Here is a 24,467-nt window from a genome sequence, read left to right as displayed (position 1 = left end):
ATATCCTATCAATACCTCAAATTGGGACCCTCATGCAAAGATGAACTAACCCAACTATATGGAACTTTACATTTGATAATAGGGGATAACTTAGCAATAATATTATAATAATATACTTTATTTATGTACAAAATGAAAAAAAAAGGACAAAAATCTCATTAAATAGTATAGAATATGATGTTTTTTTGTTTCAAAATAATGTCATAAATGTTTGAACAATACGTTTTAAGAATATTTGATGTCCCTTTCACCCCTATTTTCTTCCTGGGCGGCTCTTCTCAGAACTTTCCTATGAAGTTTGTTTGAAGCCACTCGCAGGCCGGTACATGCAGGTAAACGTGTTAGGGTAAGGGTGGGGGTTTGTTTACTCTTCCCAAGGTGTGGAGCTGTTTGTTCGGTTCCTGCGGCGCCATTATCCAGTCTACAGTGTTCCCAGCCTTACAGAGCACAGAAATTCTCATCTAAATCGTAAGAAATATATTTTTTTTAGTGATAGACGGTGTTTGAAGGTTGGTGGAGTGTGTAAAGGGATCGTTGTTTTGCTAATTAAGTTAACGGTACGCTTACAGACCAGACCCAGCAAGTCACGGTATTTAGTTTGTACAAAGGGGTTGGGCTGTTGCCCACATTTTTGCATAGATTTACGCCAAACTGGAACGGAAAGAGCTGCAACAGTTTGTTAATTTTAGGGGCGACTGCAGAAAGCTCTTGTTGTTGTGTGTTGTCCATTGTTTTCCTTTTAATCCTAAGGGTGGGCGTGGTCAGGGTTTTTAATTCTGTTTGGCTACAGAAAATTGGTTTGGAAATATATTTGCTCCTCTGCTTGAGGAATGACTCTTAATCTGAGCTTTCTGAATGTTTCTCTCTCTTTTGGTGCTTCAGTTTACCCTGAGCCAAAAATATTAGGATTTGACATTAAATTTTTGATTAGTAATTCTTGTATTTGTCCCTGTTTTAAAGGCCATTCATTCACCTATAAAGCATTTTGACAAACCAATCAAATTAAATCAAACAAATCAATCAAAAGTTGTCAATCCTATATCGTAAGCTGTCTACATCATGTATCAATTATTCAGAACCCCGCTTAGTGCACATATTTGATACGGTTTGAATAATTCATTCTTTAGACAAAAAACAGATTTATTTATCTTGATGAAAACATTATACCACGCAAATTCGAACCCCATCATAGAGCTGCACTGGGGGGGAAAATAGAGTCAGATGCTGTTTCAGTCTGTTTGTTTGTTTGCTTGTCTTGGTGTGTGTCTGCAGTTGTGTGAGTGGCTGCAGGTTGTCTTGGCCCGGCTTTTAAAAAATGGCCTGTATGGGAGTGGAGCATGCAATGAGTCATCGCTCCACCCACACATGTACGGTTACTTTAGGTCTTAACAGTAACTGTTCCATAACTTGTATAAAAGACATTAATTGAAATCCCAAATTTTCAAATTCCTAGTAGAATTAGGAAATATTGATCACATCAAATGTAAGAATTGCAATATTGCTGTACATCAAAGCACGATTTACTTACATGGAACTTTGTTTTGGCCCTGAACTTTTGCCCGCCACGTTTTAATCTAAATTTTCCATCAGAGACCGTGTTGACTTTGAACTTAAAGTATTTGGCAGCAAGATATGATTGTGGAGCAATATCCTTCAGATTGGCGATCCTCAAGGTGCGAAATAGGGTCAAACATCAATCAATGTTTTTGAGTGTGGTTACTTGTCCAGAATAGTGTCAAAAACCACCTGTTTTTCTATAGTGGTGAGCTTCATTGATCTAAATTTCCTATTGAGAAACTAGACAATGTAGGAGCAAGGCGGCCAGACCACATTGCTAGTGCACTGGGTAACCGAAGTATACGTGTGAACTCCAGTGCCAACTTCTCATGTAATTTATTTGGCAATTCTCTATGCACGAGTGTTTGTTAAAACATTAGTGCAAGAAAAAATGAGACACAAGGACAAACGGAGACTCCACAGCTGTTGTGTGTGTTGCATATATTTCCTGTTTAGACAGAGACATTGATCGGTATGACATGGTAACAGCTCTAGTGTTTGTGTTCACTCCACAGTCAGGCAGGAAGTCCAACAAGTCGGGACGGATACAGGGACAAGTGGAGCGCAAACATGGCCGCTGCACAGGTTAGTATGTGGGGGCGTAGGTGTGGATTTGTCAGGATATTTGTGAAAGGCATTAAGGTTGTACTTCGAAAGAGATACTGTAAAATATTTAAGTTCATGGGGATTTAATTTCATGGTAGCGGGAAAAAGGAATTTTTCGCGGTGGTTTTAAGTTTGCGGTAGCACTGCACTGTAGTCTCTTACTGCCATGGAAAAATGTTTGCGGTGGTTTTAAGTTCACAGTGAAGTGGTCACTGCGAAAGCCGCGAACATTAAACCATGTAGCGAAAGTTTGTGCATTTACAGTAGTATGTGTGGGCGTAGGTGTGGATTTTTCAGGATATTTGTGAAAGACAAAGGTTACACTTCTTAAGAGATGATCACTGCAGCAGATAGCTTAGATATTCTTTTACAGATAAACACATCATTATCATACAGTATCATATCATTCTGTAAATGTATGCTTCAAACTACATTTTGTATCTGACACAGAATCAAATCAGGTACAAAATTTATATTTACTTCCAAGAAAAGAATATTGAGCTATTATCAACACCCAGTAAGAAATTTTGTCAAGCTTAGAAACACTTGAAACAGGTATATACAATGTAGCTTGGATTGTGGCACATAACAATATTTTTATTTTTTCATGCCACTATTATTGTAACTCTTTAGACAAAGCTAGATGGCATGAAATGGCTTTATTTACATATTCCACTGATTTACAAAGTTCAAAATTGCTACATGTATGTTGCAGTAATAACTTAAAGGCTTGTCCTTGATAAAACTGAGTCATTAACACGATTCATATATCATGACGGGCAATATTTAGTTGTCCATTTTTCTTCTGCTCAGACAACCAATCAAGCTAATTGCTTTATGGTCTTATTCATAAGTTAAACTTTAACTCACAGTTAAGTACTATGACTCTAATTCTGCCTCAGTGTCTGTGCAATTTTTCAGAATCAATGGATTCAATTCCTATAGATTTAACCCATTTTTGCTCACAAAAGAGTTAACAATGGACACACAGTGGCTGTAACAGCTGTGGGGAGATCACAAAGAGTCCATTTATGTGCAGGCCACAACAGCTAAACTGTTCACAGATGCATTGATTTGGGGCCAGGTTTCATATCCTTGAACATAACATAGTTACGTAATTTCCTTTTACACAAGGGACATTGTTGTGTACATGACAATGGACTCACTGAGGTCAGGTAACACTGAGTGGTAGCATTAGTTAGTCTTAAAAAGTTCTGTGAGTCCTTCATAAATCTTGATTTAACATATTATAAAGGAACTATTGCAAATATCCTATTAACTATTAACTGATATGCAAAAGAGATATATAAACCTGCTCTTGAACAAGCTCTCTTGAGTTTGAGACTGAGGAAAAATAGCAGAATCGCCGACAGATGTTACCTGAAATGTCTGACCATTTCCAAAATCACATCCAGTTGCTTGAGTAATTACTATTTGACACATCTCATTACCTTGACGTCTAACCTTCAGTGACATATGAAAGAATTGTGTACATTAGCATGAAACATTTTATGTACATGTACATGTTGTATGATACACTTGCTAAAGTACAGTAGCAATGATCTATCTGTTCAATTTTCCCCCCAGTCTACAGAGGTGTCCCTGTCTACAGAGGAGCTACAGGAAATGATGGTGCAGAAGGCCCAGGAGCTGTTCTCTCTGTGTGACAAGGAGGCTAAGGGTTTCATCACCAAACGGGACATGCAGGTATGTCAGGACAAATCAAGCTCTACGTAAAGCTGGATAATGGTGCACACCCCAGTTTATTTGGGGTCCCAATTCTAGGGTGCGTACCCTCAAGTCGGGAGGCCGTCTCTTCCAGGAAATACATCTGAAGCAGAAAAGCCATGAATAGGAATAAAGGGTATCCCTCCAGCTTTAAGAATAAGGCTTCTGTTTCTTCACCCTCTAAGGGTTTCATCACTATATGCGACATGCAGGTATGTCAAGACATATCAAGACATATCAAGCTCTGCTACTGGATAAGATACAAAGATGACTTCTAGACATTTCAAATTACATAAACTGGTATCACTCTTTTTCTAGCCATCTCTCTGAGCCTTTTTACACACACTCACTCTCACTCTCCAGTTTATCGTCTGTTGTTCCCCATCCTGTGGGAGTTGGACATGCTTGCACATAGATGATTTTTTTTTTGGGCTCATAGTAAATTATACAATTTTGCTGGCCATTACTTTTTGTACTGAGTCGCTTTTATTGACAGTGGCACAAGTACTCTTTCTCGGTATCACTAAAAGGAACTGGTTTAGAGAAAGTCAATACCTAACATATAACTGGAAAAAAGGTTAAACATGTCAAAGTTACTGTAAATCAAGTTACAATTCCTTAATAAGTACCAGGGGAACCATAACTGTTATCTGTGTGGTAGCAGCGCTGGATCTCATATAATGGGAGAGGGATTCGCTACCACAGGTAGCAGGTGTATACTAGTAATGTGACCTTCATAGTGACTTTGGTTGGAAGCCTGAAAAACATGTGAATTGATATGATGTGACTATAGTGAAAAATATGGGAAAAGTATAATTTTGGCAAAATTTGTCATGAAATGTGAATCATATGCTGGATGATTTACAATAGTGAAAATATCTAAAAAGTGGATCGGAATGATTTTTGATTGACAGATAAGGGGGCTTTGCCTGAGTCGAACCCACAGCTTAACTTAAATACACAGTGAGCAAAAAGGCCAAAGTTACATTATACAGATGCCAAGGTGACAAGTTAAATGTCCAGGGGGGCTGTTCAATATCCTCATAATCAGGCATTTCACCATTCACATTTACAGCAAATCCTCCCTTTCTTATGTTTTTATCTGTTGTCACTTCTTTTCACATTTCATCTAGTTTTTCTGCCTAGTCTGATAAAAGGTCCCCTTTATACAGCTTGAAGTGGTATTAATGTGTTCAAAAGTTTCATCGCTGTAAGGGGTAGGTGTTTGTAAGAGCCAAATGTCAACAAGTCAAGGCTTGGGTAATAAAAAAGGAGTGGGTGTCTTCAAACATTGATATTTCTACTGAAGTATTTGTTATGTAACTAAGGATATCGACTCTTGTATACCCTTGGCAATAGGCTAACACTTGTAAATGTTTGGATGTTACTATATCACCAGGTATATTATCAAGTGAAGTGATATGAGAATTCCAAAAGGACTCAGAAACGCAAAACTTTCAAGCTATACTGGGCCTTTGTGTATACAGTGTACAAACAACAAATAAGAAGTTCAAATATTTTGGTTTTGCTGATAGCCTAACAATTGTACATGTTTAGATGTCACCATAACACAAGGGTATAACATATCATTGTCTTCTAATGAACATTCCAAAGTATTTGCCACACAAAATGTTCAAAATTCACTATTGCCAAGTATTGAGATATATGATTTGTACCACTACCAATCAATCAATGAATCAATGAAATGGTTTATTGATAAAATAAACTTGCAGCCTTAAACTAGGCGATAATTGTACAGTTATCTCAAACAATTTTTTTCAAATAAAAAAGGATGGAAAATAAACATTAAGCATCCAGAGGTTGGTGCCCCTGGCTTGACCAACTTAAGGATGTGTTTTCAATTTGAATGTTTTCATGAAAAATACACGTTGATTTTCTCTTCTAAAACAAGTTTTTATATGTATTCAGAGAAGACTAGTCCAGACCAATAAGCATGTGTTTTCATAAAAACATCTCCAGACTTTGTCTTCTTAAACAAGGTTTTGTCTGTACGTATTCAGAGACTAGTACCAGAGCTGCCCCTGAGTCCAGACCAACTGGAGGATGTGTTTGACTTTGCTGTTTTTTCTAAGATTAGACTTTTGAGATCATGTTTTATTTGTTTCTGTCTTTATGCAGAGACTAGTCCCAGAGCTGCCCCTGAGCCCAGACCAGCTGGAGGATGTGTTTGACCATCTGGACCAGGATGGGAACGGCTTCCTCACCATGCAGGAGTTCACTGATGGCTTCGGTAAGGACAAACATTGAAAGAGCTTATTGTAGAACATTGTTTAATCAGACATTGCTCCACGATGATAAAGCTCAGTTCAATAGTTGAAACTCAGGGGAAACACTCAAGAAACACACCCAGCAGAACAGGAATATCCCCTGTGTGTATCTTCCCTTTTTCCCAAGTCAGAGGGTTCATATTGTTTGCTTTGGAGGATATGTATTGGAAAGGTTTCCTTATCGCCAATTAGAGACTATCATTCCAATGTATTTTCTCATGAGTTTCATGGTCATCAGTCACTCCTAGGAGGAGAGCATGGTGTCACGAGGGTGTCACGAGGTGACAGCGTGTTAAGTCACTGTTAACCCCTGGTGTGGGGAATGTCACCGGACTAAGTGGGACCAGATGTAGAGGGGTCGGGAGAAGTGACAGGTATGAGGGTACGGGGGATTCAACCAAGAGAAGCCGACAGAGAAAGACGTGTTTACCAGAGCTCCGAATAAAGTCTTCTATCCGCAAACATCATGCCTCTGTCCTGATTCTACTTGACTCACTCCATGCCACCGTGACATCTGGTAGTACGGCTGGGGTGAGTCAGGTTCAACGGACGGGACAGAGGCAAACGGGAGGTGTACAGAGACGCAGGCTGACTTCGACTCAGAGAGCGCCGGCCCGGAGTACCGAGCCCGCAGGGTTGACCAGCTAGGGGCAAGGCGGCGAGGGAGTGTCGGTGGCCGAGGCGAGCGAGAGGAAGCAGGAGGGGAGGCGTCCGAGAGATGCAGACTGACTCGAAGCGACTTGTGATCATGATGACCGCGACAGTAATGGCCTACAGCAGCAGCGAGGGGAGCGGAGTACGGCCACACGGCGGGCGCGGCAGCAGGGCAGGGGCAGGACGGCCACGCGGCGGTGACCGGAGGAAGAGCGCCCGGCCCGGGCAGAGAGAGACACAGGAGGAAGGTCGGTGGGCTCGCATAATATCATTGACGCACCGCGCACACCGGCCTAGTTCTGTTACTTACTTTGTTCAGCTTTGTTGTAGTAGTTTTAGATTTGTTAGAATGTAGGCAACCAACGTTAGATAATTTATGTCAGTGCTATCAGGAATACAGTATAGATTGGACGTGGCGGAAGTCAGTGGGGGGGAGTCACCAGATGGGTCAGTTTAGATGTAAGATAGACAGATAGAGATGGAATTGTTATAGATAGAACATATGGGTTTTACTCCCCGGGATAGTAATGTGTAGTTCGTATGATGTTTCCATAGCAGGTCAGGGGTGTCCGGCGTTTCATGTAGTTGTCGGAAAGTCTGTATGTTTGTGTTTATGTATTGAGGATATGTATGTCGAGAGGTAGAAGCGAGAGCAGTGGTAGAGAAGAGTTGAGACGTAGGTGAGGTGTCGAGATTAGGAGACCGGTGTATGTGCGTCAGTGGTTGCTTTGCGTTGTCCTGTCCGACCCCAACCTCTACAGGCGAGACTCCGCAGCACGACTCGGCAGACAACGACGCCCCGAGGGCCCGACGTCGTAAGAGAGTCGTCGTCGTGGGAGCATCCAGCCGGGAGGCCTCTGTTGACAAGACAAGCCTTTTCCCGACGGGCAGAGGGGTCCCTGTCGTTTCCCTGTGGTTCCGGGACACACCCGGAAGTGCGCAAGCCGGTCGCCGAGGAGGAAGTTGGCGCGGGACACCTGGCAACCATTGATGAACTTTTGTTGTTGTAAATTGTTATGTTTTTGTTGTTGTTTTGTAAATGTCGCTGACCTGCATTGTAGAAGAATTAGTAGTATTGTATAGAAGTATGTAAAAGAAAAGCGGTGATGATCTTCCTGATAATATGTCCCGGTAATCAATAATTGATAACAGCTGTCAACAATGTGGAAATTGTTTTAAAAAATGAGGGGTGAGGTGTCACGAGGGTGTCACGAGGTGACAGCGTGTTAAGTCACTGTTAACCCCTGGTGTGGGGAATGTCACCGGACTAAGTGGGACCAGATGTAGAGGGGTCGGGAGAAGTGACAGGTATGAGGGTACGGGGGATTCAACCAAGAGAAGCCGACAGAGAAAGACGTGTTTACCAGAGCTCCGAATAAAGTCTTCTATCCGCAAACATCATGCCTCTGTCCTGATTCTACTTGACTCACTCCATGCCACCGTGACATCAGCAGACAGCAGGCTGGCAGGTCCTTGTGTGTCTGTGGGTGGAGCAATTGGTGGTGGATATTAGCTATGTTTTCCATTGGGTTTCCATGTGTATCCTTCAGTCATACATTGGAACCACAATAGAAAAGTGTCCCAGTATGTGTCTACTGTATGAATGAACTTTGCGAGGTATTCAATTAGTACACCACTAAGCATAATGTTACCATTTAGTGTGGTGCCTGCAAATTACACCACAAGTCTAAATTATACCATTACATGATATTCTGTCAAGGTGCTAAAATCTGTGTTGATCACATTCTTACCACATCATTATCAGCATCTGAAAATGAAGTATATACACTTAGGATATCTAGGTGATCAAGATAATCTTGAGAAAGTAAAGGCCTCTATAACAACAAAACAGTTCAAATTTTTCTTTTGGATTGCTTGGTGCTGAAACCTGTGCTGTTGCTGTACAGGGTCTTTCCAGGGGTTTCATGAAAGTAGCAATGCAGATTTGTGGTGTCATATAGTTAACAGATAAATATAACTACTGCAAACATCAACCAATGTGCTGAAAGTTGTGTTGCTGTGCCTAGAGGGTGTTTCCTTGGGTTTGATAGAAATTGTTAAGTATAAAGATAACGGACAAGTATGTAAAATTTTGCGGTATCATCAGCCAAAAGTCATATTCAATTTTTGGATTTCCCTTAAAGTTTGCCTTTTCAAATCCTAGAACTTTAAACCTTTACAATAGACATCTTTGCTGAGTTTATGTTTAAGTGCTGAAATTTGTGTTATTGTTGTACAGGATGTTTCCTAGGGTTTGACCAGATGAGCAGTGTTGAGGAGGACTCAGTGCCTCAGGTACAGGTGTACAAGACAGACGTTATCAAAGTTACTGTAACAAGGTTACTGAGATCTGTGTTGTTGTTGTTAAACAGGTTGTTTCCTGGGGTTTTACCAGACCAGCAGTGTTGAGGAGGACTCCGCCCCCCAGGTACAGGTGTATGAGGCAGAAGAAGGGGAGGACTGAAATCCGTATTGTTGATGCTATTGTTGTTGTTGTTGTACAGGTTGTTTCCTAGGGTTTGACCAGACCAGCAGTGTTGAGGAAGACTCCGCCCCCCAGGTGCAGGTGTATGAGGCAGAAGAAGGGGAGGACCAGGCACTGCAGAAGTTTCAGGACTTCATGGACAGTCTGGAGATAGATGTGGGACTGCTGGAGAAGTGAGTCGGCTTGAAATCAACCCAAAGCACATTTTTGTTTGTGAAATTTAATTGTAACAATCTACTCCCAGAGTCAGAGAACATTAAAAAGGTTTGCCAAAAAATCTGACAGAAAAACAAAGCAACAGGAAAAATAAATGAGGACAACCTCATGAAAAAAATCAACTATGCTTTTTTCCAAAGATTGCAATTCCTGGGTATTAAATGCCTCATGTGGGGTCTTGCCCTGTAGTATGTAGAAGTAGAAGTAGAAGAAATCTTGGAAAAAGTAAGGGGCCATTTTACAAGAAAATTGGTTGAGTTTATTGTGATACCCTTTGGCTCATAGAGCTAATCTTCCTGAGATGCAAAAGAGATTTTTTTCATAGAAATCATCACAAAAGCAAAAGAAAAACATTCTTGTTTCATTGTCACCCTTGTTGACAGCTTAAGGTGACTAATTATGAGGCTATTCAAAACATAACATAGCCTTAACCAATGTGCATATATAAGTAAGAGATCTGAATTAGACAATCATTTTGCTAATGTATTCCCTTCTTCATCTCTTCTCCAACTGTCCTCAGCTATGGACGGCCATTGAAATTGTAATCTGAAAGGAAATAACGAGGATATGTGAAGTTCAACACTCTCCCTTGTAATGTATTACACAATACAGCCTATAGACTGCAATGTTTTACAAATCAATCATTCTCTTGCCTTTATTCCCTTCTCCATCTGTTCCCAGCTACGAGCGTGTGCGAGAGATGTGGCTCCAGCTCAACCTCAACAGTCCAGAACTTCTCGGCAACTTTGAAGACTTCCTGCGTAAGATGGTGGTAGATCTCAGGTCCAAACAGCAGGAGCACAGCAGACTGGAAGATGTCTTAAGAAGGTTTGTTTTTTATATTATGAATTCATCATACTGCTAATGTGCTATGTAATTGTTCATTTTGGCTGGGACTTAATTTTGCATAGGAGGGAAATGGAGATATTTAAGGTTGAAACATTTCTGAAAAACTGTAGATTTAAGGTGTGCTAAGGCCACTGTAAAGGTTGTGTTTCCTGTATCTGTCCCCAAAAAATAAGGTTGATAGGTAGGGATTTTGTAGCATTAGTTTTTGTAGTAAAACTGTAAAAATAGAAATGCACATTTCAAGATTTACTGTATGATATACATTCTTTGAAGCAAAAAACTTAATATCAGTTAAAATTTTGTGGCACTTCCCACCTATTAATGTCAAGTCTCCACGCACCATAATCTTACCTTAAGTTTGTATATAGGACCAATAGAATATTGCAGAAGAAGACAAAAACATTAAGATGCATCGAATTTACCAAAAAAATTTGGTTGTTGTTCCCCAGTAAATCTAGTGAACATGATGAGGAGGTCCAACGTCTGTATGAAGAGATGGAACAACAGATCAAGATGGAGAAGGACAAAATAAAGTCAGAGGTGACTGAAAATTTACATTTTTGAACGATACTATAAAGTACATATTTTGTCAATGAAGGTTACGCCAAAAAGCAGTTACTCAAAGTGTCACTGATGAAAGATTGTGGATGCTATCTGAAACATATGACCGTGTCCAAAGCATATCCAGTTGCTGCCTTTTGGTGTACAAACACATATTATTTAAGGAGACCATATGTAACTTTTGAAAATCAGTTTCAAATAGCAATCCTCTTCAGGCTTGCTTTCAAACATTCTTTACTTACACCGTTTTTTCAGACTACTCATTGGAGCATACAATTTTTCCACTCAAACCTGCAGGAACTATCCAAAGAGAAACAGGCCTATGAAGATCTGAAGATGGAACTAGAGGCCAAAGACAGCCAACTACATGACATACTGCTGAGACAGAGACAGGTATTTGATATTTACTGCAGGGCTCTAGCCAGCTCGAATTTTTTTTCCGTCAGCCAATTCCAATCGTCGCGAAAACCGCGAAAACTAATTTTCACTATCATGACACAAGTTCATAGAATGCACTATAATAATTCTAGTAAGAAGGACTGAACCTAGACCTTGAACGGGTTTTAATGAGATTATCGTATGCAAAGGAACGCCGACTCACATTGTCAACACTAATAATTTATAATTATAGCACTATGTGTGGCTTTCCGACTGTGGACGGCGTCCCCAAGCCGCCTGTAGCTTGCACCAAGAATTTTTGTCTGTCAAGATTGACGGATTGGTTTTAAAAAATTTCTGTCACACTCGGCAAATTTTCGTCAATTGACGGAAAAACGGACGCTGGCTAGAGCCCTGATGTCCATTCAATTTGATGTTATAATCATTATGGTGTAATCACTTGAATGTGATCACATACCAGTTTTATTTTAGTGTCAATGGTCACATGCAGTTGGTGGCCCAACCTCTGTTTGAGCTCTGTTAAAAGTCTTTGCATTTTCTCATGCAGCTTGAGCAGAAACTACAGGAGCTGAATCTGTCTGAGTCTCAGACCAAACAACTCAACCAGAGTCTCACCAAGGTAAGACTAACTACTGTACTGTCTGTCTCATTCAACCTATAGCAGTCCTCTTCTTTCCTAGGCCCGCAGATAAGTTGTATCTTCAACCAAATTATGAAACAACATGTCTAAAATATGAGATTTGAAACCTGGATGTTTTGCAGAATTACAATAATCAGACAAGTGGTCTATAAGATCTATAATGAAGACTTAGTACATAATTTATATATTCCTTGCTTTCAAAGTCTTCAAGTTAGTATATGAGAAATCTATAATTATTTTGAAGTATACAAAACTGCTGATTCTTGACCAAGAACTGCCATGTTCACTTATATAATTCCCTGCTACATGTACTAACAATCTGTTTAGTGCATTATAACCTGGGACGCTGACCTGCCCCTCCCGTTTGAATAAAATATTATAAGTAAGTCACAATTTGTGCCTAAAAACACTTGGCAACAAGGAAATGCCAATAGAAAGATTGAAGTGTTTTGTTGCTGACTTGCCAGCCTCCCACATGCTTTGGACCACATAATGTTGAGTAGTGATCACAAAACTGACAAGTCAATAAGATTTATCGTGAAAACATGAATCATAAGGTCCGGCAAGCTCTTGACAGGGAACTACAAGAGCATTACAAATATTTGATATCACCTCATAAATTTTCATATGTTTTTTAATTTTCAATAACAATTCATTCCCAAATATATATCTGATTCATTTAAATTGCATGCACATGATGTTTAAGAATGTCCCATTTATGACTTTCTTTAATACATGCTTGAACTAGAAACTGGCTGCTGTTGTTATAGCACAGCTGTTCTTATATCAACGTTTTATGAAAGGCAGGACCATAAAGTTCACTTGAGGTGAAAAGTTGTGGCCAGACAATACATAATTATCATCATGCAAGAAAAAAACACAATAGATATCTGTGCTGTTGAATTATTAATAGATTTACAAATGTAGGTCATGAGAATAACTTTAAAGTAACTTCTTGTTCAAAAGTAACTGTTGCTCCCTATAAAAATGCCCTTTTTTTGGAAGCAAGCAGCTTTTTCCCTCAATTGCAACAGTACATTGTACAGGGCTTGAAATCCTTTTTTATGCATACATCCTTACATTTACTGGTGCAGGTAGCATTGAAAATTACCTACACCACTCATTTTGAATTTAGGAAGTATGGATCATACTAAAATTGTTCAGGAACTATATAATTGCTTTTTTTTCATACTTTATAAGTGGTAACAGTCAATGCAGCTAATAGCAATCCGTATACGCCTACACCGCAGGACATTTAATGTATAAAACCCAGTACATGGACCAATATGGTTTGGTGCAGGTAGATATCATACAATGTAAATACTTGCACAACTCCAAATTTACCTGCACTAACCTGCATATGCAGGTGGTATTTTGAGCCCTGTTGTACAATATAATACGTGCCTGGTTTCAAGCTAGGTGTCATTATTCAGACATTTGACAGACACACAAAATATAGTTGTTGGTAGAAAACCGGATGTGCCTGTACCATAAACAGCTCCAAACACAGTATGCAAATGACTTAAGCAGTTGGACAGGTGACAAACCCACATGCCGTTACAACACCCTTAGATGGACTATACCATCATTGCCCTGACAGGGGTGGCACACAATATTGCATGCAAAATATGATATTTTGAAGTGGAATTTAATATCCATGGCATTAGAAAATGTACCATTTAGTGGTCATGACTCTTTTTTTCATTCACCATGTTAGTTTTTTATGACAGTCACTGTAGAAATATTTTGACCCGTCTTCATAAAAATGGACTGGCCCGTGTTTGCATCACTGATTTAAAATACTGGTCTATACCAGCTGTACATAGAGCGTTTGAATCATCCGACCACCTTTCTAGAGTTAGCAAAAAAAGCATGTCGGTAACCCCTGCCACCATGGATATGAAGTTTACCATAGACGTGGGATTGGTTCTTGTGACTGTAGTAGAACTGCTGGACTGTACGGTAAAGTTCTGTGTGTTGGCCTGGCTATACTGGCGCTTTCTGCACATGAAAGCTGTCCGTGCTAGATGTAGCTATCAGGTAGGGTGTAGTTAAATATGATCTTCTAACTGGCCTGGGGCTAAACTTTCAGTGTTTTGTAGGTTTATCCTAAGGCTAATGGTATATCAACTAAAAGTAGAGTTTAACTGTTTCTTAGCTGTGAATGCTTTATTTATTCTGAATATGTGATGACAATGGATATGTAAGTAACAATGACCTTCATAATGTTCCATGACCTTGGAAGTAATAGGTATAGGGATGACCTCGGAAGTGATACGTAGGGATGACAAAATGAATTATGACGATTGTTGATAACATCTTCATTTTCATTGTATATCTATTCCCAATGACTACCAATAATTGCAAATGAAAAAATAATTGCTAAACAAATGAATGTATGTAACGGAGAAGGAAAAATTGAATAGTGTAATGTTGAATGAGTAGAAAACTAAATTAAAGTTATTGTTTAAAGTAATCATATAGCCAGGCAACATTAAGCAGTCAGAAGTCCCCATTTCCTGTTTGTTATGACTGTAACAGTCACATAGAATTCCTGCAAGTCTCAAATGATTTTGAAAAACTAGACCCAATCAGAAGAAGCCATACACAGGAAATTGACCGGTATACACACAGTCAGGGACGGATCCAAAATAGTGCAGATGCGGTTCAAACATGTCAGACGTGCAGGATAGATCACAAACAGTGGTGTTTGTCTTTGTTGGCTAAGCTTAACACTTGGTCGTTCATTCGGTCACCAGGTTATAGGAACCGCCAATGAATTATGGCAATTAATATACACCTCAGGACGGGTCATTATAACCGGGCCAAATATAACATATATGATAGTGTCTATGCTTTGTTTAAGCTAACATTGTTGATATGTTTTCCCCACAGACCAATGAGGCGTTACAGAATAAGTTACACAGCTCCCTGAGTGGGCTGAAGGGAGCCATGGCTGAGGTACAGGAGTGGCAGGAGAAGGCAGATACCGAGAGGAAACAGAAAACAAGGTTGGTTATTACCTTTCCTCCTATATAATATATACTCTCTATCCTTCTCCCTCCATCCATCCATCCATCCATCCATTCCTCTCTCCATCTGTCCCTCCCTCCCCATGGCTGAGGTACAGGAGTGGCAGGAGAAGGCAGACACTGAGAGGAAACAGAAAACAAGGTTTGTCAACCTTTCCTCCCCTCTCTCTCTCTCTCTCTCTCTCTCTCTCTCTCTCTCTCTCTCTCTCACTCCCTCCTTCCCCATGGCAGAGGTACAGGAGTGGCAGGAGAAGGCAGACACAGAGAGGAAACAGAAAACAATGTTGGTCCACCAGTCCTCCCACTCTCTCTCTCCCTCCATCCCTCCCACCATCAATCCCTCCCTCATTTTCCTCCCCCCTCCTTCCCTCCCTTGCTCCATCTGTCCCTCCCTCCCCATGGCTGAGGTACAAGAGTGGCAGGAGAAGGCAGACACTGAGAGGAAACGGAAAACAAGGTCGGTCAACCAGTCTTCATTCTCTCCCTCCCTCCCTCTCTCCCTTTAAATTCGCTGAAATTTAATTTTGCGGTAGCGGGAAAAATGACTTTTCGCGGCGGTTTTAAGTTTGTGGTAGCACCATGCTCTGTAGTCTCTCACAGTGCCATGGAAAAAATGTCTGCGGTGGTTTTAAGTTTGCGGTTAAGTGGCCACGGACCGTGAAAACCACAAACATAAAACAGGCCTCAAAATTAACTTTTTTCCCTACTGTCCCAGCATTGTCCCAAAAATAAATTTCAACTGTCCCGAAGTGAGGATGGACTGTCCCAACCCTATTTTCAGAAATTATGTATTACAACAACTGTAAGTCAGAGTACGCACGCCTGACAACCGCGGGCCGCGGGGAGATCGGACATTCTGATGTTGATTCGTTGATTATTTTCCTATTGTCCCAAAAGTGTCCCAAAAAGATTTTTCAGTTGTCCCGGCCTAAATTTTAGTGGCCCCGGGACATCGGGACATAGTTAACTTCGAGCCCTGATAAAACCACTGCAAACATTTCTGTATTTTACTGTACCTACTGTAACTTTTTTGCAGTGCAGAGAATAGACCTTGCAAGCATCATGTCTGTTGGTAAGATTTTTAATATACACTTGGAAAGCAGACAAGTTTTTGAGGCATGTTTGTGACGTTTGGCGGATGTTTGTTTCAGGACTGCCTGGAGAGTGACAGCAGGAATGGTGAAGGAGAGAGAAAGTCTGGTCAAGCAACTGGACCTGCTCAAGTAAGGTTTATCACAATGTAACGTTAGTTCACCTTTATCCCCGGGGATAACCTATATCTGTTGTGTTGCTAAATAGGGTATCCAGAGATATCAAGTCGATGGGAGGTAGTTTCAAATTGTACAATTTCTAAAGTATGACAGTTTGAAACCACCATCTGTCGACTTGATTTCCCTAAATACATCATTCTTTAAAGGAACGGATATAGGTTACCCTACGGATAAAGGTGAACTTAAGCGTTAAGTCATAGATTTGATGAATCAGATATTGTATAGCACCAAGGAGGTTAAAAAAGAACCTCCTTGATTGCAGCAAGTTCCTCGTTAATTTGTAAAGTCATAGTCTGTTGGAAGCAAAAAAAAAAAACAGGACTGTTATTATTGGAAAATCTAGTTTTTGAATTAAGTATATTTTTGTTATTATTTTATTAATTTTACATTAATTTATTCTTTTTGCTTTATTTTTCAGGAATATGAACCAAAAGCTAAGAGATGACAAAGACGAATATGAAACAATAAGAAAGGTATGGAATTTATGTATCCTAAATCCTTAAAAATTTTGTAATTTCAAGATTATTGAACTACTGTAACAGTAAATGCAGAAATGTTCGCGGTGGATTAATGTTCGCGGTTTTTGCGGCGACCACTTCACCGGGAACTTAAAACCACCGCGAACTTTTTTCTACTAAGGTATTAAACTGCAGTCTATGGTGTAACCGCGAACTTAAATCCACCGCGAAAAGTCCTTTTTCCCGCTACCGCGAAATTAAATCCCCGCAAACTTAAATGCATTAAATTTACAGTATTTTGTTCAGAGTCACTTATTGCCTACAATTGATTGTAATCAATGCGTTGTCCTGCATCAAGTGCCATGATGTTGATTAAGTCTTTGGTTATGACTCAAATGACTGCAAGGTGAACACTCTCAACCCTTTTTGGCCATTGCACCCAGTAATTATAATGGCAATTTTACCAGACTGGTGCAATGGCCAACATAGGTTCTACTCAAAAGTCAAAGTCCTTCCCGCACCTGATGGCGCATAGGGCAGCACCAATTTCCATTTCAGTAGCCCTGGGCCACACAACTTTGTGCAATCACTACAGCAGGGGGCTAGTCCACTGGTAGTGGCATGTGGTCAACTTCCATACTCTTTCCCAGAAGCTGAGTGCTAAGCAGAGAAGGCAGCATGTACCATTTTAAAGTCTTTGGTATGACTCGGCCGGGAATCGAACTCACGACCTACCGAACGCAAGACAAACACTCTACCCACTCGGCCATTACCATACAGCATTTCCAAATCTTAGAAATTATAGGATGGGGCAGGGGGTTGATTTGACTGGTACTGGTTGCTGATTTATTTGATGATAAATTATGTATCTAAAACTTTGCTATGTTCCCCACAGAACAGTCGAGGTGAGAAACGTGAAGTCCCCGTAACCACGGAGACCAGACCAGCCCCGCTAGCCAGACAAGGATCTTCCCTGAGTAAATACCTACCTGCATCTAGTGTTGGGAGGTGCCCCTTTTTCGTTGGTGTTTGTGTTTACGTTTGCAACTAACGTTTTGTGTCTTCTTTTATTAATACCTCACATCTATTCTTCTCCTGTCACACTCAGTGAGCAAACTTCAATTCAGCCATATTTGATGATCACTGGATGGTCTTCACCTAGACCTTGTCTTACATGTTTTCTATTGGACAGCTAAATTGTCTTCATTCATACACTGTAGTTAAGGTATAAAAGACCAGTTTCTTCCAGATCACTTCAGTGTTACTGATGAAATCTAGTGGATGCTAGTTGAAATGTCTGACCGTTTCAAAAATCATATCCAGTTGTTTGAGTAACTGCTTTTTGGCATATCTTATTACCTGGATGTCTAACCTTCATCGACGTATCACTGGAAGGTCGTTTGATTTTCAAAATCAAAAGAAATCTGCTTTTGATTATCATTTTTAACAAGACTCTGCATCCTCCAAACATAGTCCAACCTCTTAAAATTTCACGATGAACGAGTCAGAGAAGTCTTATTTTAAGTTGACTGAGCCGCAGACAAGACTTGTAAAAGACCCCTGAAGCTATAACTCTGACCCATTTTCATCCCCCCTGTAGTTCAGTCATTGCTTGACCCTCAACTTATCTGCAAGAATTCCTACAGGAAGAAAATTCTTAAAATCAATATTCATGAAAGTTATAAATATTATCATATTTCACAACTGTACATCATACTTGTCAATCATATGTAAAGACTTTTGGACCAGGTGCTTTTATACTGAAAATATTAGCACTTGTAAAAATGGGAAAAGTGGAATTCCAAACTTAAAGCAGAGACTGTTATATTTTTTTCTGTGAAACAGACAGAAAAAAAGTTCTCTTCGGAGCTTGCAAAGAAGAGAACACCTGAGGCGCATTACTGCCTAAAACAGACTTGTTGGCTGACCGATTTTTGTTGAAGTGTGACTGTATCTTTCCTTTGTGTTTTCTGGTGTTTTGTTGGGTGGCCGTTTCGCTTAATCTGTATTAAGTCTGACTTTAACATGAATATTAACTTAAAGATACAATTTCTTACTTACAGGCCCCTATTGAAGGATTATGCAATTTTGAAAACAAAATTTTGACAAGTTGATATGTGCAAATCCTATAATTTTCAGACAATCATGTACTGTGTATTGGCAGTCAACATTACATTTTGTACTCTATGACTTGAATAAAAGGCAACATGATAGTCTGACTTATTTTGTGCAAAGCAAATGACCAAAACATTAACCTTCCAATCCTACAATACGGGGCCACTTGAAAGCATTGCTGCTTACTTTTAAGCATTTCTGATAACAAAACTGCTTTGCAAGGGTGAGATACATAATTCACTGAATAAAGTAAAAAAATTATAAATTATCATGGCTTCTGTAATTGGTATTATCTTGCTTGTACATTGTCTAACATTCAAGGTATTACTAACATAACATATTAAAAGATGACATAAAATTCAAGACCAATGTCAATCCAGTATGAAAGTAGATTTCAAAGTTGCTCTAAAGTTGCCTGGTATCAAAACATATGACATAGCAGCCAATCCTCTTTCATCCTCATTGCAAATACATGTAAAAAGAAACCCTTTTTGCTAAGAAGACGAAAGACAATTGGCAGCTATATATATTACAACGTTTGGATACACAACTAGTTACTATAAAGTTCAGTTTATAGAGTCTATGCCTAAGGTCTGAGACTTGTTTGTTTGCTGACCATTCCAAAATCATAATTCATTTGATGAGTAACAGTTTACTGCTATTCGGCATATCTTTTTAACTGAATGTAATATTACCTTCATCAACAACTTATTTCTTTGTTTGCTATTTTTTTTCCTTTTTTTCACCACAGGACAGAAGGTGTCCTCCACAGCTTCCCCTCGCACCTAGACCCCCTGGAAATAGAGGATGATGGGATAGAGTATGATGTAATCATGGAAGAATTGACGCAGAATTCATTTGACGAGGACAACGAATCAACAGATGTGATTTCAACCGATCTTCAATCCATCAATCCAACAGTAGAACGTAGTATTAGTAGGCGACATCCGTCCAGACAACTTTCACGGCAGTCGAGGATAGTAGCGGAAGAGAACCACGGTGATTTGAGGGATAGCGTAGAGAATAGCGAGGAGGAAATGTTTGATATCGGGGAACCGCGGGGACAACCGGTTGGAGGGAACACAGTAGGCAGCACTACAGCTGAACAGGTAGGTAAGGTTTTTCTTTTAACTGTAGACAACTGTAAATTATTATATAGTATTACATATATTTGTGGGGAATACTTTGCAGTAGAAGGGGAAATAAGGTTTTTGTGAGACTTTAAGTTTGCATTCGGGAAGTTCTGTAGTCCATTGGAAACTTATGCACAGTGCTGGTCTCCAGGACCTGTCCCTCTGTCCTGGGATGGACATTTGTTTGTTGGGACAGACAAAAAGTTCACCCTTATCATCCCAACAATCTGAACTTGATTACATGAAATGACAGATTTATTACGATTAAAGTGAACATCATGAGCTCCCAAACAATATTAGCAGGACCTCCTTGGCAGGACTGAAAACGATTTAAAGCTGAAGACAGCCCTGGCACACAGTTACAGTACAGATAATGCAGAGTGTTTGAAATTGTTGGTGTCAAAAAGATGTTTCAAACATACCTTTAGCTGAGATGTAATTAATATTCCTTTAGTCCATTTGAATCTGAATCGCTCCTCTGTGGTTTTATCCCAGGACACGCCCGGGACTGCACGGATGTTTAAGGTGGTGTTTGTAGGCGACTCTGGTGTGGGGAAAAGCACCTTCATCTACAGGGTGTGTCATGATGACTACAAGGCAACCTTCTCATCTACCATAGGTGGGGCACTTTAACATGCTTGGACATTACTATTGTTGACTTTAGCATGGAAGTTCGTCTGTGTTGGCATAATCCATGTTGGAGTTTATAACTGACATTCAACAAATTGCTTACCTCGAATTTTTGGTCGCACATCCGTCGACCTTCGTCAGGAAGGTTATTTAATTACTCTGAGCAATTGTTGACTTTGTTTTAGTATGCAGAAAAATCATTACAGTAACATGCACTTGTCTAGTTGTCATTGCTTCAATTTATCATTTTATGGCTTACAAAGAAAGTATAGTTTTCTTCATAATGTGTGTATTTTTTTATTATACTGGCTAAAGTTATGAAGTGCAAATGGTTTTCACTTTTTTCATTTTATATAACATACAATTATTGAAGGTTATTTTATGCTAAACACAAGACTTGTGTGCAGAGGAGCAAGCCGCAAGTCTTAGAACACTGCAAAATACAAAGCTGTACCATTGTCTTGACCAAATGATTCTAGTTTTATTGCTTTTATTTAGGTGTGGACTTCCATCTGAAGACAGTAGTAGCAAAGAACCAGAAGATCACCATGCAGCTGTGGGACACCGCTGGGCAGGAGAGGTGCGTCCCCTAGCTTATCCTGTTGGTACTACACTTATTGTTATTCTGACAAAGGCTTAAAATCATTGGTACAGCAGTTTGAAACAGTGCAGTAAAAGAATTAATCAAAAGAACATTTTTGTTAAACATTGATTCAGAAATAAAAAGAAACATCCCCTGGCGTAAGTAATAAATGACCCCACTACTTTACCTCAAGATGGGTCAAATTCTGTGGATCTGTGGATAGGTTACAGAATTCTTTATTTTGTCTGTTGTATGTTATGCATGTAAGGGATCGTATTCGTCATTTCGGTTGGTGACTTTTCCAAATCAACAGCCCCGTGTATGAGGGAGCTTCAGGTATTAGCCTAAATCGTCAAACCTCTAGATCTGCAGGAAAAGGCACTGGCAGCAAACCACTGCCTTCAAAGAAGATGTCAAATCTAACCATTATACTAGTTGATTAGACATTAGTGTTACGTACTCTTTAACTATCATTTTACTCTTACTGAGACTGTGCAATTGCAATAAGCCTTCTGGCATGGCTTTGCAAATAAAACAATGCAGGGATGTTGACTGTGTTTCTTGTATTTATACCTACACCAGGTTTCGCAGCATCACCAAGTCGTACTTCCGTAAGGCGGACGGAGTCATCATCATGTACGACGTCTCAACTGAACCAACCTTCACCAGTGTCAGGAGCTGGATGGAGAGTATACAGGTATGTATATGCAGAGCTCAAAATACTTTTTTCTGCATACCTGCACTCGTGCAGGTAGCATTGAAAATTACCTGCACCAGACAAATTTTACCTGCACCACTCCGAATTTAGTATGGATCATAGTAAAATTGTTGAGGAACCATTGCTATTTTTTCTTTTATATATATACATTGTACTTTTATCTATTAACTTATATTAGGTGGTAACAGTCAATGCAGCTAATAACAATCCATATACAGCTAATATATTATAGGACATTTATGTATAAAACCCAACACATGGACCAGTGCAGGTTAGGTGCAGGTAGACATCAGAAATACCTGCACAGCTCCAATTCCGCACTAACCTGCACCATTCCTGTATCTGAATTTTCTGTACCGGTACTCACCCCTAATATATTAGCCATTATGTCATACCTGGGTTGTGAAAACGTTTGATACAGGTGTTCCGGGCTGTGTGATAACTTTAAGTATCATACGGGTTCTAAGTTGTATCACACGGGCTTCCTTCAAATAAATCAAACTATTTCCAACGGGTCGAATACGGCACGGTCAAAAATTCGAATACCAGATTCGGATGTTAGAATAATTGCTATTGTTACAATCTTTTGTTCGAGGAGACAACATTTTCTCAACTTCTGGTGCATTTTGCATCAAAACGTGTTCCAGCATCCAGGTCCCAGCCCTCCCGCGGGTCGGATCACCCTCAGGCCTTCGGCGGTCGGGCGATTCTTCCCGCGGTCGGGCTTGTACCTCGGGTGATACGGAATACACCATGTTGTATTCTATATTTATCAGCTTTTTCGTGCTTGACAAGCTGGCCCACAATACCTGATCTGATTCCCGTTCCACAGGAGGGTACGTCAGAGGACACCGTTCTGATGTTGGTGGGGAACAAGGTCGACCTGCTCCTGGAGAATGACCTGTCAGGGGTCAAAAGTCACGTGGCAAAAAGACTGGCACAGGTCAGTGGGGGTCAAGGTCATCTGATTTCAGTGATAATGTTTCTTTACATTCAAACCATTGTCTTGGAATGGATTTGTCTTAATAATGCTTCTACTTTTTGAGAAATAAATGTTCATTAGATATCCAAAATCAACGTTAGTTCTAATGGTCATCTGCAACAATGGACCAAAGCCAAAACACTGATCGTGACTTCCAATTCTTCAAGTATCCTGTTACACCATTTCCAACTAACATCCTGGCAGGCTGCAATATTCACATAACTGCAGACACACACCAAGACATACAAGCAAACATACCAACTGATTACAATACCTTTTTTTACGGATTCCTAAGTAGTAATTGTATGAAGCATGTTTGCTGTATACATGTAAGAACTCAGCATAGCAAACAACTCTAATTTGTGGAGCATGCATACATGACAAGCAACAAAATGTTGCATTACAAAAATGTACTGATTTTTAAATGTCTGTTTTTCTTGTCTCTGTAGGAATATGATGCCTTGTTCTTTGAAAGCAGTGCCAAGACTGGAGTGAACATCACAGAGGCTGTGCTACACATGGCGGGGTAGGTACTAATTCTCTTGTCTCTTTAAAAATCTTAGCCCAGTTTGTATAGGCTAGTCGGGCATGGCTCTGCGTAGGAAAGACCATTTTTAAGGAAACAAATGTGTGTACATGTATGAGTCAGGACATAACAGAGGCTGTACTACACATGGCAGGGTAGGTACTACTGTAAATGACTATTTAAGTTCGCAGGGATTTAATTTCGCCGTAGCGGGAAAAGGGCTTTTCGCGGTGGTTTTAAATTCGCGGTAGCATGTATTGTAGTCTCTTACTACCATGGGCAAATGTTTGCGGTGGTTTTAAGTTCGCGGTGAAGCGGCCACACGAAAACCATCGCAAATGTTTCTGCATTCACAGTAACTCTCTTGTTTCCTTAGAATGGTCTTTCCTACGCAGAGCCATGCCCGACTAGCCATACAAACTGGCCTAAGGTTTTCACTCTTTTTATGCCTTGAGCTTGTGCTATATGCCAACTATAGGACCCTACAAGCAATTGCAAGTCCACTAGTGCTGAGTCCCATCTCTTATACATACCCTGCTGTACACGCACATCCTACAAACTATGTTAAATGCTATGCAGTTGCTCTGACCCTCCCAAAACTATACTCTTCAACAAAGAAGGCATTTTTCTTTGGCCATTTCTGCCCAACTGGATGTTAGAAATAGAATAGGGGGTTCTATTTGTTTGATATGTCATTCAACAGGATTGGCCCATTGCATACTTTTCACATGAAATACGGAGAACTGTCAACTTGTTTGGAAATTTACGAATCATCATTTTTTAACAGGAAACTGTGTGAAAAGGAAGACCAGCAGATGGAGAAGGCCCTGAACTTGGAGGAAGCTGTCAGGGAGAAGAGATGCTGTAAGATGTAGAGAGTAATAATAAGGGAAGCCTTCTGCACCGTTTTAACTAGTCTCTACCAGACTCTGGGTCACTGGAAAACCGTTGTTGTTGCTTTTATTGCTTTTTTACTTATGACTGGTCACGCGCTGTTCCCTAGCCGGCTATAGTCCTCTGGCCGGCTTACTCCTCT

General features: G+C 40.0%; 1 protein-coding gene across 2 annotated transcripts; it reads left to right on the top strand.

Moving 5' to 3' along the window:
• Positions 1-327: 327 nt before the first annotated feature.
• LOC118407391 (ras and EF-hand domain-containing protein-like) lies at positions 328-24,440 on the top strand. Of its 2 annotated transcripts, none has more exons than XM_035807866.1 (20): positions 328-468; positions 2,073-2,142; positions 3,751-3,870; positions 6,031-6,142; positions 9,338-9,491; positions 10,216-10,362; positions 10,833-10,923; positions 11,242-11,337; positions 11,891-11,962; positions 14,879-14,994; positions 16,167-16,238; positions 16,705-16,759; positions 17,640-17,752; positions 19,632-19,968; positions 20,488-20,611; positions 21,121-21,202; positions 21,788-21,902; positions 22,756-22,866; positions 23,355-23,431; positions 24,219-24,440. In XM_035807866.1, exons 2-20 carry the CDS (start codon positions 2,128-2,130, stop codon positions 24,304-24,306), a joined length of 2,097 nt encoding a protein of 698 aa, XP_035663759.1. In that variant the 5' UTR covers positions 328-468; positions 2,073-2,127; the 3' UTR covers positions 24,307-24,440. The 2 variants fall into 2 exon arrangements, with proteins under 2 accessions (XP_035663759.1, XP_035663757.1); XM_035807864.1 differs by having other exon boundaries at positions 19,611-19,968.
• The last annotated feature ends 27 nt before the right edge of the window (positions 24,441-24,467 follow it).

Source organism: Branchiostoma floridae, unplaced genomic scaffold (assembly GCF_000003815.2).
Source record: "Branchiostoma floridae strain S238N-H82 unplaced genomic scaffold, Bfl_VNyyK Sc7u5tJ_1336, whole genome shotgun sequence".
Taxonomy (NCBI): domain Eukaryota; kingdom Metazoa; phylum Chordata; class Leptocardii; order Amphioxiformes; family Branchiostomatidae; genus Branchiostoma; species Branchiostoma floridae.
This window is presented reverse-complemented; position numbering and strand designations above follow the sequence as displayed.